The following is an 18,102-nucleotide window of genomic DNA, read 5'->3' as shown; positions in this document are numbered from 1 at the left end:
AATTGGTCGCGAGATAGCATTTGCCAAACACGTAATCTTCCGGATTTCCCTGTTTTCACTGTTGTAATGTAGGGGTGATTTTGCGTATCTTCTGAAAGAGTACTGAATCTCCTGATCAAAACACATGCAAAGAAGTTGCAGAAACAAGCGATATCATATGTAATCATATCCATATGTAAAATAACACGATCACCAATATTAAACAGCATATAAATCAAAACTGCCTAATGTTACTGCAGGGTTTCCCAACCACGATCCTTGAGGCACACCCACACTGCACATTTTGCATGTCTCCCTAATCAAACACACCTGATTCAAATAATCATCTTAATAGTGGAGACTCCAAGACCTCAAATGGGTGTGTCAGATAAAGGAGACATGCAAAATGTGCAGTGTTGGGATGCCTCAAGGATCGTGGTTGGGAAACACTGTGTTACTGAATAAAATGTCAACCCAGGATGAGCTATTGGACTGTGCAAGCATTAGGGGTGTTGATGGACTCAATCTGTGTTTTGATCATCGTTCTGAATCCGATCCAAATGTAGTCATATCAGTATTGGATTTTCTCAGCTTTTTCTCAAAATTTTGCTTTTTTTATGAAACTTACCCATATTCAAGTGTAAATAAAAAAGAATGCATGAAGCTAGAATATATATATATATATATAGCAGAGGTTTAAACCCTTCTTTATTTTGATATATTGCATGTTGGATATTCATACAACAAAATATTCTTGGGGCCATGACATTTTTGTAAAAATGATCAACAACGCTGGCAGAGAAAGAGTTAAACTAAAAAATGACATTCGGTTCCATAAAGGAATAGTTCACCCCCACGATTTAAGGACAGTCAGAATCATAGTCAGAATCATTATGTGTAATCAAAATCAGAAACGGTAATTGCGATCTGAATCAGAACTAGTTAAAGGGATAGTTCAACCGAACAATGAAAATCCTGTCATCATGTACTTCCCCTCATTTTGTTCCAAACCTGTATAACTTTGTTTCTTCTGTTGAACACAAAAGAAGATCATTGAAGAATGTTGGGGTCCAAACTGCTTTGAAATTTCTTTATATGGACAAAAAAAAACTGAGGTATTTTTTTTCCCTCAAAATATCTTCTTTGGAGCTCCAGGAAGAAAGTAAGGCAAACTATCCCTTTAAGTGCAATCTAAAACGAAAACTATAAGTACAGTCAGACATTGATGTTTTAACCCTTCCATTATGAACGAAGAGATAAACATGTTTACCCTTGCTGCTTCACATTTATTTAGATATTCATGAAGTGATGTTTGAGTTCTTTGACGGAGGAAGCAATGCAAAGAGACATTGAGAGAGGAAGAGAGAGACTGTTGGGGTTCATCTGTTTATTTCATGGCGTTTTATCTTCTCCTGTTCAATTACAGATCCACAGATTATGAGTGACAGATGATCAGAATAACATGCGCCTCCAATCCAAACATTACATGTAGTCATATGCATGTGTGTGGCTTCTGCTCATCCATGAACATGGGTCACGTTTGAATTATCCATTCCTCTCTCTCTCTCTCTCTCTCTCTCTCTCTCTCTCTCTCTCTCTCTCTCTCTCTCTCTCTCTCTCTCTCTCTCTCTCTCTCTGTCTTGCATGTATCTGATGCTGCTGGGGTTCCTCTGTCAGTTCCTGATGATGTAAATCTTTCATGACTTGTCTCTCATTCTCACTTCCTCCCTCACGCTCATCCTGTTCTTTTCCTTTCATCCGCTGTTTCTCGTGTCCTTTCTTCTCTCTCCGCTCTCCTCTGCTCTTCATTTGCCCTGGCACATCGTCTTCCTCCCTGAAACTTCATCACTCACTTTGTGCTTCACCCTTGTTCATGTTTGTAAAGTTTTCAGGAGAATATGGGTGGGAGAAGAAGCGAGAAAAAGATCACAAATGAGATTTCTTTAATATCTCAGTTCTTTCTCCTGTGCATTAATGAGAGCAAACTTTAGCTTAAAGCCGAGTTAAATTTTTCACACTATTTTGTTGCCTGAGACAAAATGTGCAGGTTGTGTAAGATTTATTTCGTCGTAAGGCAAAATCTGTTGTCTTGGATCACATAATTGGCTGATAAATTGCCTTTGCGATGCATCTTATCTGGCAATGTCACAGATTTTGGTTCACATTCCTCCTATGACACCCGCCTAATGAATAACCAATTGAGCGCAGAAATTGATCGCGTGTGTGTGTAATCACACACACAGTGTGCACATTTTTGTATGCATTTTGTATACCTGTATCACCTCATACATTTGACAAAAATGTGCAGTAAAACAGCACACTGCTAGGAATAATGTCTCTCAATGCAGAAAACCCATTTCCAGTGTTAAGCAGTTATTCAGAAGTGATCACATATTTTATTTTGACTAAACAGCTGCATTCTTTCTTTTTCAGAACCATTTTTGTAAACAATATCCATGGTTTGTTGTCATAAAGGAATATTTTGCCCCCCAAAAATGACACATATTTACCTTTGTGTCATTTCAAACCTATATGATTTCCTCAGACCATGCAGGGGCGGTTGCATAACCTGCTTAGACTATAGTCATCTTTTTTTTTTTTTAAGTCAGTTACATAAAACGTCTCGGTTACGTATGGTAACCCTCGTTCCCTGAAGGAGGGAACGGAGACGTACGTCGGTAATAACCGACGAATTGGGATCACTTCAGAGAGCCCCTATCAGCTTCGAGAACTTAAGAACAGGCCAATGAACAATTGGCGTGCGAGATTTGCATCTCGCGCTCCGCCCCGCGCCGCGGGTATAAACGGGAAGCGAGAGCACCGCACTGACGTTTTTCACTGAGGAGCCGAACCAGTGACTCGGCCAAGCAGTGATGGAAGGAACTGTGGCGACGGGACGTACGTCTCCGTTCCCTCCTTCAGGGAACGAGGGTTACCATACGTAACCGAGACGTTCCCTTTCAGTCGGTCACTACGACGTACGTCGGTAATAACCGACGAATTGGGATCCCTATGGAAAACGCCACAGTTACTACCACTTCCAGCGCCCAGCGAGAGCCCCTCAGACCCCGTTCTGAAGCGGGCGGGAAGATTCACGCTAGAAGAGTCATACTGCTGTTCCGCAAGACCCATTCAGCAGACTTGATTGGATAACGCTGGGAAAGCGTGCCCGAAGGACGCTGCGGGAGCCACATCATGCCCGGAGGGAATTACCATGTGGAGAACACGTATGGGCTGGCCGTGGGCAGCACAACATACGGAGTCCCAGGGGAGGCCCCGGCCTAATGCAGGCGGGGGACGACACCGTACTGAGACGGCAGAGAACTCTGCCAAGGGAAAGACACGAGCTCCCCGTAGGGAGCTGTACCGTGGAAATACACGTATGGGACCGCCGTAGGGGTCACGACATACGGAACCCAGCCTGACACAAGTTCCACCAATGCATACGAGTGCCAGACCTGGCGTCGGACGCTCCGCAACATCCGACTGCCGAGGGGTGCGGAGGACTCAACAGGGTTCGCCTATCCTGGGGAACTCGACTGGAGAAAATAAGCGCACGTATCCGTTCCAGGGGAAGGGAATGGCGCAGCAAGCCGACACTAGAACGGGCACTTCAGTGAAGCTGACTATGGGAAGCGAGCACACGAGAAGCCACCGGCTCTACACGCAGGCTATAAAACCTAGCGAACGTGTTGGGTGTCGCCCAGCCCGCAGCTCTACAAATGTCTGTCAGCGAGGCGCCACGAGCCAGCGCCCAGGAAGAAGCAACACCCCTGGTGGAGTGAGCTCTAACCCCGAGCGGGCAGGGCACGTCTTGGGATTCATACGCCAAGACGATGGCATCCACTATCCAGTGGGCCATCCTCTGCTTGGAGACAGCCTTTCCCTTCTGCTGTCCTCCGTAACAGACGAAGAGCTGCTCTGAGGTCCTGAAGCTTTGCGTTCTGTCCACGTAAGTCCGGAGAGCACGGACGGGACAGAGCAAAGCTAGGGCTGGGTCTGCCTCCTCCGAAGGCAGCGCTTGCAGGCTCACCACTTGGTCCCGGAAGGGAGTAGTGGGAACCTTGGGCACATATCCAGGCCGGGGTCTCAGGATTACCTGAGAATCACCCGGCCCGAATTCCAGGCACGAATCGTCGACCGAAAATGCCTGCAGGTCCCCTACCCTCTTAACTGAGGCCAATGCAATCAGGAGTACTGTCTTTAGAGACAAGATCTTAAGCTCTACTGACTGTAAAGGCTCGAAGGGCGCCCTCTGAAGTGCGGTCAGCACCAGAGTCAAGTCCCAAGAGGGTATAGAAGAAGGGCGAGGAGGATTCAATCTCCTCGCTCCCCTTAGGAACCTGACGATCAGATCATGCTTGCCTAAGGACTCACCATTAACGAGGTCATGGCTTGCGGCGATGGCGGCAACATATACCTTGAGGGTGGAGGGAGACAGCCTTCTCTCCAACCCGTCTTGAAGAAAAGATAGCACAGATCCGATCGAACATTTCCGGGGGTCTTCTCGGCGAGAAGAGCACCAGTCGACGAACAGGTTCCACTTCAACGCACAAAGCCGTCTCGTAGAGGGGGCTCTGGCGGAAGCGATGGTGTCGACTACCGCTTGCGGTAGGTCACCTAGAACCTCCGCGTCCCGTCCAGGGACCAGACATGGAGTTTCCAGAGGTCTGGACGCGGGTGCCATAGGGTGCCCCGTCTCTGAGACAGAAGGTCCTACCTCAGAGGAATGGGCCAAGGAGGTGCTGTCGCGAGGAGCACTAGTTCCGGGAACCACGTCCTGTTGGGCCAGTACAGAGCTACCAAGAGGAGATGCTCCTCGTCCTCCCTGACCTTGCACAGTGTCTGTGCAAGAAGGCTCACTGGGGGAAACGCATATTTGCGCAGAGCCCGGGGCCAGCTGTGTGCCAGTGCATCCGTGCCGAGGGTCCCCTCGGACAGGGAATAAAACAACTGGCAGTGGGTCGTGTCGTGGGCGGCAAACAGATCGATCTGTGCGGCCCCAAAGCGACTCCAAATCAGCTGGACCACCTGGGGGTGGAGTCGCCACTCTCCGGGAAGCACTGGCAACCGTGACAGCTCGTCGGCCGCACGATTGAGCAGGCCCGGAATGTGGATAGCACGAAGGGACCTCAGATGCTTCTGACTCCACAGGAGGAGATGGCGGGCGAGTTGGGACAAACGGCGGGAGCGTAGACCACCTTGTTTGTTGATGTACGCAACGGCCGTCGTGCTGTCCGTCCGGACCAGAACGTGCTTGTCTTTGAGCGACCCTTTGAGGCGGCTGAGAACAAGACGAACTGCCAGCAACTCTAGGCAATTGATATGCCATTGCAGTTGGGGCCCCGTCCACAGACCCGATACTGCAAGCCCGTTGTACGTGGCCCCCCAACCCGTGGGTGAGGCATCCGTGGAGACAACATGATGCCTGGACACTTGTTCTAGAGGCACTCCTGCCCGTAGAAATGAAGGGTCCGACCACGGGGTGAGGGTTTGGCGGCATCTCGGCGTCACTTGGACACGGAGGGACCCGCTGTGCCACGCCCATCTCGGGACTCGGTCGTGTAGCCAGTGCTGAAGCGGTCTCATATGGAGCAGCCCTAGCGGCGTTACTGCGGCTGCTGCTGCCATATGCCCCAGGAGCCTCTGAAAATGTTTCAGTGGAACCGCTGTACTGCATTTGAGCGTACTCAAGCAGCTCAGCACCGACTGGACGCACTCCTCTTTGAGGCGCGCAGTCATGGCGACCGAGTCGATCTCCATCCCGAGAAAAGAGATCCTCTGTACGGGACAGAGTTTGCTCTTCTCCCAGTTGACCCGAAGACCCAACTGGCTGAGGTGCCGGAGCACCATGTCCCTGTGTTCGCACAACTGCTCCCGTGACTGGGCAAGAATCAGCCAGTCGTCGAGATAGTTGAGGATGCGAACACCACGCTCTCTCATGGGAGCAATGGCCGCCTCCGCGACTTTCGTGAAGACACGGGGCGACAGGGACAGCCCGAAGGGCAGGACTTTGTACTGGTATGCCCGTCCGTCGAAAGCAAAGCGTAGAAACGGTCTGTGTCGAGGGAGAATCGAGACATGAAAGTACACGTCCTTCAGGTCGATCGCTGCAAACCAATCCTGGGGACGGATGCATCTGAAGATGCGTTTCTGGGTTAACATTCGGAACGGCATCCTGTGGAGGGAGCGGTTCAGGTAACGCAGGTCCAGGATCGGTCGTAACCCGCCACCTTTCTTGGGTACAATGAAGTACGGGCTGTAGAACCCAGACTTCATATCGGCTGGAGGGACCGGCTTTATCGCGTCCTTCGCCAGTAGGACAGCGATCTCCGCCCGAAGCACGGGGGCATCCACCCACGCAATAGACGTGAAGTGAACGCCCCCGAACCTGGGCGGACGCCGGGCGAACTGAATCGCAAACCGAGTCTGATGGTACAGATGACCCAGCGAGACGGGCTGGGGAGCGCTAGCCAGGCCCCCAGAGACCGAACAAGCGGGGTCATCGGTACCACAGACGTACCCGCAGCAGGGCAGCGAGGCGGAATGCAGGGACCCCAGGACGACATGGGAGTGGTCCGTGTAGGGGTCTGGGTCTGACACACGACCTGCATCCGCTGAGGGGGTGCGCGAGTGTGGGAAGGCCGCTTGAGTGCGTTCCCACAGCCGGCACCCCCTGCTGGCGATTTGGAGAGGCACCAGAGGCTGACAAGGCATGGGAGCGTTGTACACCGCCCAGCGCGCTCTCCAAATGAAGGAGGGGCTGAGCGTGGCAAGGCTTTGTGGCGTTGCACACGGTCTGCCTCACCTCCTTCCTCAGCGGGGAACAAGAGCGGCGAGGCATAGCGTCGCGCACTGTCGTCCACACACCGCTGAGAAGAGGGGAATGAGAGTGGCGAGGCTTGTAGCGTCACACACTGCCATTCTCGCCCTCTTGTGGGGAGGGGAATGAGGGCGGCGAGGCTTGTAGCGTCACACGCTGCCATTCCTGAACTCCTGAGACCCAGAGATATTGGAACTGTTCTTCTCTTTTTTTTTTTTTTTTTTAGATATATATTTGGGTACCACTGGCTGTTTTTAACCCCAGTGGCGGAACAGAATTACTAATGGTTTTTACCCGGCCCTCCTCCGGGGGAAGAACAGTCCCGAACCAAATCCGGGTCAATGGTGTTTCTGGACATCGTCTAGCCAAGGGCCAGCGCTGTGCGCAGCTCAACCTCGGCTGAGAACTACCCTCATGCCCTAAGCAGGGCGGAGGTGGCCTGCCAGTGGCACTGCCACCCCACCGATGAGGGTAGTGAGAGAGAGGAAAACTTTATACAGATTATGGCCCTATTGGTGTTCCATATTTTGCCACCAATAGTTCCATAATGCAAAAGCCTTCCAACGCACATCCGGGAAAGGCAAGAGGCAGGCAAGGCGAATTATGCGTTGCACTATGCCTCAGCCACCCGGGAAAGCATGGCTGTCGAGCATGAATCGGATTCAGCACGAGCGCCCACTATTATAGTGGGAATCTCAGCATCATCTTCATTTTCAACACATAACAGCCCTCTCTCCGATGCAGCGATTGACATCTGTCCTCTGCTAGAGCCCCAAACGAAACGCTAGGTCCCTTTTTTTTTTTTTTTTTTATTATTTATTTATTTATTTTTTAGGACCAGCAATCCCATCTGTAAGCTACCGGCAGACATGTGAGACAGTGGGCGTGGCCGTGAGACGGCACACGGCGCGCTGAACACTCAAGCCCTTATGAAAAAGGCAAGATGAACAGCGCGCCGACGTGGCCATGCTCTCATTAGAGAGCATAGACCACCCACAAACACTGTCTCAACATGCGTAGCCGCCGAGTGACGCGCGCTGAGCTGCCGTGGCAACCCGCGCTGTCACTCGGCAGCTAGACGGCACACGGCGCGCTGAACACTCAAACCCTCACGCGGAAGGCGAGATGACCAGCGCGTCGACGTGGTCCCGTTCCCCTGAGAGAACACGGATCACCCACGAACACAGTCTCAACATGTTTATGCGAGAGGGATCGTGGCCGTCAGGACAGGAAACAACCGCATCCAGAAACGCACGAGTGGAATGACGTCTTGAAAAAGACGCAGTGTCACACCCGTGTTGCTCTTTTTGTGAGGAACGCTCTTTTAAGAGAGTGCTGAAGCACCCAGGGAAACCGCGGCAACACACAGGGGATAGTGCAGCCTGTGTTTGCACTCAAAGAATGGAACGCCCACCGATACCAACAGATTGCTGTGATAACAGCAGTTTGTTCCTTCTAGCAGCTTGAGTTCGCGGTCCCGCTGGAAAGCGCCGTCACACCAGCACACGATCCTCTTCTCTGTTCTGATGAATTCTCTTTCGCTGAAAAGACAGGAAAGCAGTCTCTGCAACTTCAAACGCCGGTTCGGCTCCGAAGTGAATGACGTCAGTGCGGTGCTCTCGCTTCCCGTTTATACCCGCGGCGCGGGGCGGAGCGCGAGATGCAAATCTCGCACGCCAATTGTTCATTGGCCTGTTCTTAAGTTCTCGAAGCTGATAGGGGCTCTCTGAAGTGATCCCAATTCGTCGGTTATTACCGACGTACGTCGTAGTGACCGACTGAAAGGGAAAGGTTGATTGGTCTAATTTGGTCTAAAAAGTAAAACTGATTAGCCCTAACTAATTGCTATTGGTCAGACTAGTACTTTTCAGTTTTATTTTAGTATTGAGATACTATTATAATTTGAATTATTGTTTTGAATTAGTTTTCATTTTAAATGTAAAGTTGTATAACTTTGGTTTGTTTTTGTCATTTTGTATTATTATTTAGTATTTTTAAAATACAATTTATTTTTAAAAGTTTTTAAAAAAGTCTATGTAAATGTTTATTAATTTTTGTTTCCGTTTTAGCGCATCAAGTTAAACTAAATGAAAATGAGAAATGTTGCCTTAACAACTAGCCTAAAATGTTAAAATAAAATGTTTTTTTATTATTATTTCAGTTAACCCTTAAATGCATGAATGTTCCGGCCATCATTATTACACATTCGGGTCTTTAGTGCCCCGGATCTATACCTAACATGCATGGTTCTATACCTGTGGCGATAATATAAAACTCTCCTGATATTAGAGTAACAATTACAGAAGAATAGATTAAAGCATATTTTGGAATCTTGGAAGGGTTCAGTTTCAGCAGATGTTTTAATTTATACCATCATCACTGTCCTCGTCAGAGCTCATTTCCCAGTACATTCAGCATCTGGCTCATATTCATGATCTCAAACATATTCTCAAAACTATCATTTTCAACATCTTCAAAATCAATATTTTAATCACTGATGGCTACTTCACCAGATCCACCATGAAGTATCCACATATGAAGGATCTATATCTAACATGCATGGATCTATACCTGTCAGGATAATATAAAACTCTCCTGATATTAGAGTAACAATTACAGAAGAATAAAATAAAGCGTATTTTGGAGCTTGGAAGGGTTCAGTTTGAGCAGATGTTTTATTCCATCATTACTGTCCTCGTCAGAGCTCATTTCCCAGTACATTCAGCATCTGGCTCATATTCGCCATCTCAAACATATTCTCAAAATTATCACTTTCAACATCTTTAAAATCAATATTTTGATCACTGATGGCTGCTTCACCAGATCCACCATGAAGTGACAGTGACACTACTATTTGATTGCGTTCAGTAAATCATTGAGCCATTTGAAGTTTTGCTGATGATTCTTCCTATTCTTTTGTTTTCTGCCTGCGGTAACTATGAGTGAAACGTCACTCATTCATTTTGTATCAGACATTGCCACCTTGTGGAATAAAAGTGAATTGAACAGTTATCAAAGATTCAATTATTGTTGTGCAGAAAATTTTTTATACTGTTACACACCTCGGTCGTTAGCGCCCCTATACAATTTTTACAAAAAAATGAATGGAAAAACAGACATTCTTTTATAATTTTTTTCTTGTTATATTGTTTATAATTCATTGATTGAGGAATACAAAATGACATCCTGGGTCAGTAAAGACCCGAGGTATGCTTTTAAGGGTTAAAGTTTATTTTATTTTAAGTTACAAAAATGTTTGTTTATTTATGGTTTTAGTTTTAGGGTGTGTTTACATGACATTGATGTACTTAAAATGGATAAGTATTTGCTTTACTTTTTTCACGCACAGACAACGTTGTCAAAACTAACGGATCTGCAAAAATGACTAAACGCGCTGTATTATGCTGCCAGGCCAGTAGTTGGCGATGTAACTTTGTAAAGAAATAGACTGAACGTCTCGGCTACGTATGGTAACCCTCGTTCCCTGAAGGAGGGAACGGAGACGTACGTCGGACGTACCAACGAATTGGGATCACTTCAGGGAGCCCCTATCAGCTTCGAGATATAGACAACAGGCCAATGGGCCATTGGCGTGCGAGATTTGCATCTCGCGCTCCGCCCCGCGCCGCGGGTATAAACAGGAAGCGAGAGCGAATGCACGCTGTTTTTCACTGAGGAGCCGAACTTAGTGGCTCAACCTGCAGTGATGGTACAGCAACTGTGGCGACGGGACGTACGTCTCCGTTCCCTCCTTCAGGGAACGAGGGTTACCATACGTAACCGAGACGTTCCCATTCAGTCGGTCACGTTCGACGTACGTCGGACGTACCGACGAATTGGGATCCCCTATGAAAAACGCCACAGTTACTACCACTTCCAGCGCCCAGCGATGAGCCCCTCAGACCCCAATCTGATGCGGGCGGGAAAGTTCACGCATGGAGAGTCCAAGCTGCTATTCCGCAAGACCCATTCAGCTGACTGTATTGGATAACGCTGGGAAAGCGTGCCTGTGAAGGCAGCTGCGGAAGCCACATCATGCCCAGAGGGAGTTAACATGTGGAGAATACACGTATGGGCTGGCCGTGGGCAGCACAACATACGGAAGTCCCAGGGGTGGCCCCGGCCAATTCGTGGTGGGGGACAACACGTACCTGGGACGGCAGAGGACACTCTGCCGAGGGAAAGACACGGGCTCGCCGTAGGGAGCCGTACCGTGGAAGAATACACACATGGGACCGCCGTGGGGGTCACTACATATGGAACCCAGCCTAACACAAGTTCCACCAATGCATACGAGTGTTAGACCTGGCGTCGAACGCTCCGCCACGTCCGACTGCCGCGGGTTGCGGAGGACTCAACAGGGTTCGCCGATCCGGGGAACTCGACTGGAGCAGAATAAGCGCACGCATCCATCTACCATAGGGGAGGGAATGGCGCAGCAAGCCGACACTAGAACGGGCACTTCGGTGTTACTGACTATGGGAAGTGAGCACACAGAAAGAAACCGGCTCTACACGGAGGCTATAGAATCTAGCGAACGTGTTAGGTGTCGCCCAGCCCGCAGCTCTACAAATATCTGTCAGCGAGGCGCCACGAGCCAGCGCCCAGGAAGAGGCAACACCCCTAGTGGAGTGGGCTCTTAACCCGAGCGGGCAGGGCACGTCTTGGGACTGATAAGCCAAGACGATGGCATCCACTATCCAGTGGGCCATCCTCTGCTTGGAGACAGCCTTTCCCTTCTGCTGTCCTCCGTAACAGCTGCTCTGAGGTCCTGAAGCTTTGCGTTCTATCCACGTAAGTCCGGAGAGCACGGACAGGACAGAGAAAAGCTAGGGCTGGGTCTGCCTCCTCCGAAGGCAGCGCTTGCAGGCTCACCACTTGGTCCCGGAAGGTCACCTCCTTGTCCTCCCTGACTTTGCACAGTGTCTGCGCAAGAAGGCTCACTGGGGGAAACGCATACTTGCGTTCTTCCCGGGGCCAGCTGTGGGCCAGGGCATCCGACCCGAGGGTTCCCTCGGTCAAGGAATAAAACCACTGACAGTGGGTCGTCTCTGGGGAGGCAAACAGGTCTACCTGTGCGGCCCCGAAACGACTCCAGATTAGCTGGACCGCCTGAGGATGGAGTCGCCATTCTCCCGGAAGCACCGGCTGACGTGACAGCTCGTCGGCTGCACGATTGAGCAGGCCCGGAATGTGAATGGCACGAAGCGACCTCAGATGTTTCTGACTCCATAAGGGGAGATGGCTGGCGAGTTGTGATATGCGACCACCCTGTTTTTTGACGTACGCAACAGTCGCAGTGTTGTCCGTACGGACCAGAACGTGCTTGCCTCTGAGTGGAACTTTGAAGCGGCTGAGTGCAAGACGAACTGCTAACAACTCAAGGCAATTGATATGCCATTGCAGTTGAGGCCCCGTCCACAGACCCAAAACTGCAAGCCCGTTGTACGTGGCACCCCAACCCGGGGATGAGGCATCCGTGGAGACAACGGAGTGCCTGGACACTTGTTCTAGGGGAACTCCCGCCCGTAGAAACAATGGGTCCGACCATGGGCCGAAGGTTTGGCGGCACCTCAGAGTCACTTGGACACGGAGGGAACCGCTGTGCCACGCCCATCTCAGGACTCGATCGTGTAGCCAGCGTTGAAGCGGTCTCATATGAAGCAATCCGAGCGGCGTTACTGAGGCTGCGGATGCCATATGCCCCAGGAGCCTCTGAAAATGTTTCAGTGGTACCGCTGTCCTGCCTTTGAACGAATTCAAGCAGTTCAACACTGACTGGACGCGCTCCTCGGTGAGGCGCGCTGTCATGGCGACCGAGTCTATCTCCATACCGAGAAAAGAGATCCTCTGTGTGGGACAGAGTTTGCTCTTCTCCCAGTTGACCCGAAGTCCCAACTGGCTGAGGTGACTGAGCACCTTGTCCCTGTGTTCGCACAACTGCTCTCATGACTGGGCAAGGATCAGCCAGTCGTCGAGGTAGTTGAGAATGCGAACACCATGCTCTCTCATGGGGGCAATGGCCACCTCCGCAACCTTCGTAAAGACGCGGGCGACAGGGACAGGCCGAAGGGCAAGACGCGGTACTGACATGCCCGTCCCTCGAACGCGAAGCGCAGAAAGGGCCGGTCGAGGGGAAACGAGAATGAAAGTACGCGTCCTTCAGGTCGATCGCTGCAAACCAATCTTGGGGACGGACGCACCTGAAAATGTGCTTCTGTGTTAGCATTCTGAACGGCAGCCTGTGAAGGGACCGGTTCAAGAATCACAGGTCCAAGACCGGCCATAACCCGCCGCCTTTCTTGGGTACAATGAAGTACGGGCTGTAGAACCCGGACCTCATATCGGCTGGAGGGACTGGCTCCATCGCGTCCTTTGCCAGTAGGACTGCGATCTCCGCCCGGAGCACGGGGGCGTTCTCCTTCGCTACTGGGAAGTGAACGCCCCCAAACTTAGGGGGACGCCTGGCGAACTGAATCGCATAGCCGAGTCTGATGGTACGGCCCCTAGACGGGCTGGGAAGCTCTAGCCAGGCTTCCAGACACCGAGCAAGGGGATTAATCACAGACGTACCCGCAGCGGGGCAGCGACGCGGAATGCAGGGATCCGACTCGGGCGGCATGGAACGGCCCGAAGTGGGATCTGAGTGTGCTGTGCAACACTTACCTGCGTCCACGGAGGGGGCGTGCGAGTGTGGGGAGGCCGCTTGAGTGCGTTCCCACAGCCGGCGCCCCCTGCTGGCGAAGGGAGAGGCGTCTGAGGGTGGCGAGGCATGGGAGCGTCGACCACCGTCAAGCGCGCTCCCAAATGAAGGAGGGGCTGAGCGTGGCAAGGCTTTGTGGCGTTGCGCACGGTCTGCCTCACCTCCTTCCTCAGCGGGGAACAAGAGTGGCGAGGCATAGCGCCGCACACTGTTGTCCACGCACCGCTGAGAAGAGGGGAAAGAGAGTGGCGAGGCTTTGTAGCGTCACACACTGCTATTCTCGTCCTCTTGTGGGGAGGGGAATGAAAGCGGCGAGGCTCTGTAGCGTCACACGCTGCCATTCCTGAACTCCCGAGACCCAGAGGTATTGGAACTGCTCTTTTTTTTTTTTTTTTGGGTACCACTGGCTGTTTTTAACATCAGTGGCGAAACAGAATTACTAATGGTTTTCCACCCGGCCCTCCTCCGGGGAAGAACAGTTCCAGACCAAATCCGGGTCAATTGTGTTTCTGGACCAGGGTGGACATCGTCTAGCCAAGGGCCAGCGCTGTGCGCAGCTCAACCTCGGCTCAGAACTACCCTCGTGCACTAAGCAGGTGGCACTGCCACCCCACCGATGAGGGTAGTGAGAGAGAGGAAAACTTTATACAGATTATGGCCCTATTGGTGTTCCATATTTTGGCACCAATAGTTCCACAATGCCAAAGCCTTCCAATGCACATCGGAAAAAAGGCAAGGGGCAGGCAAGGCGATTTACGCGTTGCACTATGCCTCAGCCATCCGGGAAAGCATGGCTGTCAAGTATGAATCTGATTCAGCACGAGCGCCCACTATTACGGTGGGAATCTCAGCATCATCTTCATTTTCAACACATAACAGCCCTCTCTCCGATGCAGCGATTGACATCTGTCCTCTGCTAGAGCCCCAAATGAAACGCTAGGTCCCCTTTCAAGGACCAGCAATCCCATCTGTAAGCTACCAGCAGACACGTGAGACAGTGGGCGTGGCCGTGAGACGGCACACGGCGCGCTGAACACTCAAGCCCTTATGAAAAAGGCAAGACGAACAGCGCGTCGACGTGGCTATGCTCTCATGAGAGAGCATAGACCACCCACGAACACCGTCTCAACATGCTTGCGATGCGATAGAGGAGTGAGGGGCCCACAGAGATGTACGCGGCGGGGAAGCCTCACTGTAATCCTCAGGCCACCCAGGCTTATCAGCCAAAATAGTCCCCCCTCTGGTGCACCAGAAAAGAGACTAGATCGGGGTATAAGCGAAGGGACTCAACCCCGTTTGAGACATCATAGTCTCGACCGCGCATCGGAGGCGCCGAGTGACGCGCGCAGAGTTGCCGTGGCAACCCGCGCTGTCACCCGGCAGCCAGACGGCACAAGGCGCTCTGAACACTCAAACCCTCACGCGGAAGGTGAGATGACCAGCGCGTCGACGTGATCCCGTTCCCCTGAGAGAACATGGATCACCCATGACACAGTCTCAACATGTTTATGCGAGAGGGATCGTGGCCGTCAGGACAGGAAACAACCGCATCCAGAAACGCACGAGTGGAATGACGTCTTGAAAAAGACGCAGTGTCACACCCGTGTTGCTCTTTTGTGAGGAAACGCTCTTTAAACAGTGCTGAAGCACCCAGGGGAAGACCGCGGCAACACACAGGTGGTAAGTGCAGTCCTGTGGTGCACTCACTGAAACAAACGCCCTCACCAAACCGACAGTTGCTGTGAGAACAGCAGTTTGTTATGCTGATGCAGCGGTGAACATGCGGTCGCGCTGATTGTGCCTTTTCGCCAACACAGAGCTTCCTTTTCGTTCTCTGGAGCATCTCTCTTGCAGATAGGCTCTCTTTTAGAAAAGCAGTCTTGCTTCATCAACGCCGTTCGGCTCCGAAGTGAATGGCAGCGTGCATTCGCTCTCGCTTCCTGTTTATACCCGCGGTGCAGGGCGGAGCGCGAGATGCAAATCTCGCACGCCAATGGCCCATTGGCCTGTTCTCTATATCTCGAAGCTGATAGGGGCTCCCTGAAGTGATCCCAATTCGTCGGTACGTCCGACGTACGTCGAACGTGACCGACTGAATGGGAACATGTAATACGCATGCACATGACGTCACTGTATCCACAAATTCACGTTTTTGTTGTTTACATGGAGACGATAACTATACCTGAAACCCTTTTTGAAAAAGCTTATGTTTCAGGTCGGCAAAATGCAGTTGTCATGTTAATGAATGACCAAAATGCATAAAAAAGTTTAAAGTTTTTAGTTGAAAAAGGTGTTGTGTAAATGGCCCCTCAGTAAATTATAATAACCCTGCCTGATGTACTAAAATAATCATTAAGGAACCAGAATCGGAATCAGAATGATTCAGTTGCCTTCCTAATTACCGTTGTGACCTTGAGCAAGACACCTGTGTTACTCCCAGGGACCAGACTGGAAAACACACATTGTGTCAAAGCATGTGTGCTAACCACTAGGCTCGCAGAGCTCACTGGTAAGATATTTTTATAGAAAACTAGTTAAAATATTCATGTAATGAGGTCGTGTGACAACAATGTAGCACAGTTTGCTTAGTTTGAAATGCTTATTATTTTATAATGTGTACTGTGTCACTTGCTATTTCTTGCGTTTTGGCAGTGCCAGGCATTTTGGGTCACATTCTCGCAGTGTGACTGCTCCTATGACACCCATCTAATATACGACCAATTAAAGCACAGCATTTGCTGAGGTTGTCGTGTGAGACAGAGAGCAACAGAGACAGAGAGCAGGAAAGACGTTACCTTAACTCTTTCCCCACCAGCGTTTTTTTTTTTTTAAGTTGCCAGCCAGTGGCAGCACTATTGATCAATTTCACAAAACTTTCATGGCCCCCAGACTATTTTGAATGTTCTGTTTCTGATATATCAGAAAGAACAGAGCCTCTGCTTTAAAAAAAAAAGAAAGCATTTTGAACAAAATGCTGAGAAAATCACATTTTTATCAAAGACCATGGTCAGATCAGATTCAGAAACATGATCAAAAAAGAGATGGAGTAAACCATTCATCCAAACCATCAATAAACCCCCCTAAATCTAGCACAGTCCTTTACCTCCTCGTGAGTTTGACATATTGTTCTGTAATGTTAGGCAGTTTATATACTGTTGAATATTTGATGATTGCATTGGCTTCTATCGCTTGTTTCTGCTTCTTTGCTCGTATTTGGATCTGGAGATTCTGTTCTATTTCAGAAGATGCGTATAACAGTGAAAACATGGATTGCTGGAAATTCTGGCAGTGGTGGGAAAAAGTTACCTGTTAATACTATTTTGCATAGGCCTGCAGTATGACTGTGAAGAATATCTCTCTCGCTCTTATGTTTAAATATATACACACTAGGGGTTTTGACATTTGCGTCAGTTACGGTGCTTTAGATTGAGCATTCTGCCCGCTTTGAATCGGACACAGAGATAAAGTAGTCCGTAAGATTACATTTATTTACTTTGCTTACATTTGACTCATGCTGTGTGACTGTGTCACTACTATTGCACTATAATGCTGCTGCTGCCACCTTACGACAATAGATTTACACTTGGAATTAAGTATTCTGTCATCAATGACAGTAGCTCATTGGAAAAGGATGGAAAATGCCCTTCATTTTGTTTGCAATAAGAAATGCTGCTGTCTGCCAGCTGCAATGACCAATAAAACTTTGTTCCTTATTTCAAATATTCTTGAAATATCGGGATATAATTTTGAGGCTATATCGCCCACATCTAATACACACCATCTGTTCAGCAAGGATGCATTCAGTTGATCGAAAGTGACAGTAATGTACTGATTTATACAGTATGTGCTTCACATGTACTTCAAATAAATGCATTTTTTTTTTCCATTCATCAAAAAAATATATTTTTTTTTTATCAAGGTTTCCACAGATAAAGCACAACTGCATAAGAGACTTAAAAACCTTACCGACCCTCAACTTGAACGAACATCAGGGACCTCAATATGAATTCATAAATATTGTCATAATCCACCCACACTCATTTTATTGACAAAAATCTTGCAAGACAAATATTTATAGTGTCTGAAACTTTCAAATTTATTCAATATATTTACATTTGATAAATCTTGAAACTAATTTCTCTGTGATACTGATGCAAAATGCATTTTTCTATGAGTGTGTTTACTCTTATTTGTACATTCTGCAGCTCATTTTGTTGGTTAAAGGGAAATCAGGAAGCTTATAATTGTGATGCTTCCATTAAGGGCATGTCAAGTGTCAGCAAATTTCCATAATTACATGTTGCAGGCGTGACGGAGGGACCAAGAGCAGTTGAGTTGATGTTGTTTTGGGCTTAAAGTGTGAGGACATATAATGTATTTCAGTGAGAGGAATGCTTTTTTTTCTGATTTATTTTTTCTTTCTTTCTCTGCTCTCGGTGACCTGATGAGCAGTAAACAAGAGGAATCGTGGTTCCCTTGGTAAGGCACTCTAATGAACTCTTAAAGCTTGTAATCTTCACCCGTCCTCTCTCTTTCATTCTCGTTCACATCGCCTCTTCTCCTTGCTCTGATGACATCAGATGATCATCTGCTTTGA

General features: G+C 49.3%; 1 protein-coding gene across 1 annotated transcript in view; it reads left to right on the top strand.

The window, feature by feature from the left end:
• The window catches only part of sdk1b (sidekick cell adhesion molecule 1b), a gene marked incomplete at its 3' end in the record, with an annotated part of 336,422 nt that overhangs the window by 183,826 nt on the left and 134,494 nt on the right, over positions 1–18,102 (top strand). The window contains exon 6 of the mRNA XM_079811264.1: positions 17,958–17,984. Within this exon, the coding sequence (XP_079667390.1) occupies positions 17,958–17,984 (27 nt within the window). The remainder of the gene's footprint in view (positions 1–17,957; positions 17,985–18,102) is intronic.

The sequence above is a fragment of the Gobio gobio genome (genome assembly GCF_949357685.1).
Source record: "Gobio gobio genome assembly, chromosome: 3".
Taxonomy (NCBI): Eukaryota; Metazoa; Chordata; class Actinopteri; order Cypriniformes; family Gobionidae; genus Gobio; species Gobio gobio.
Note: the sequence above shows the minus strand (reverse complement) of the source record. Positions and strands in the feature narration are given on the sequence as shown.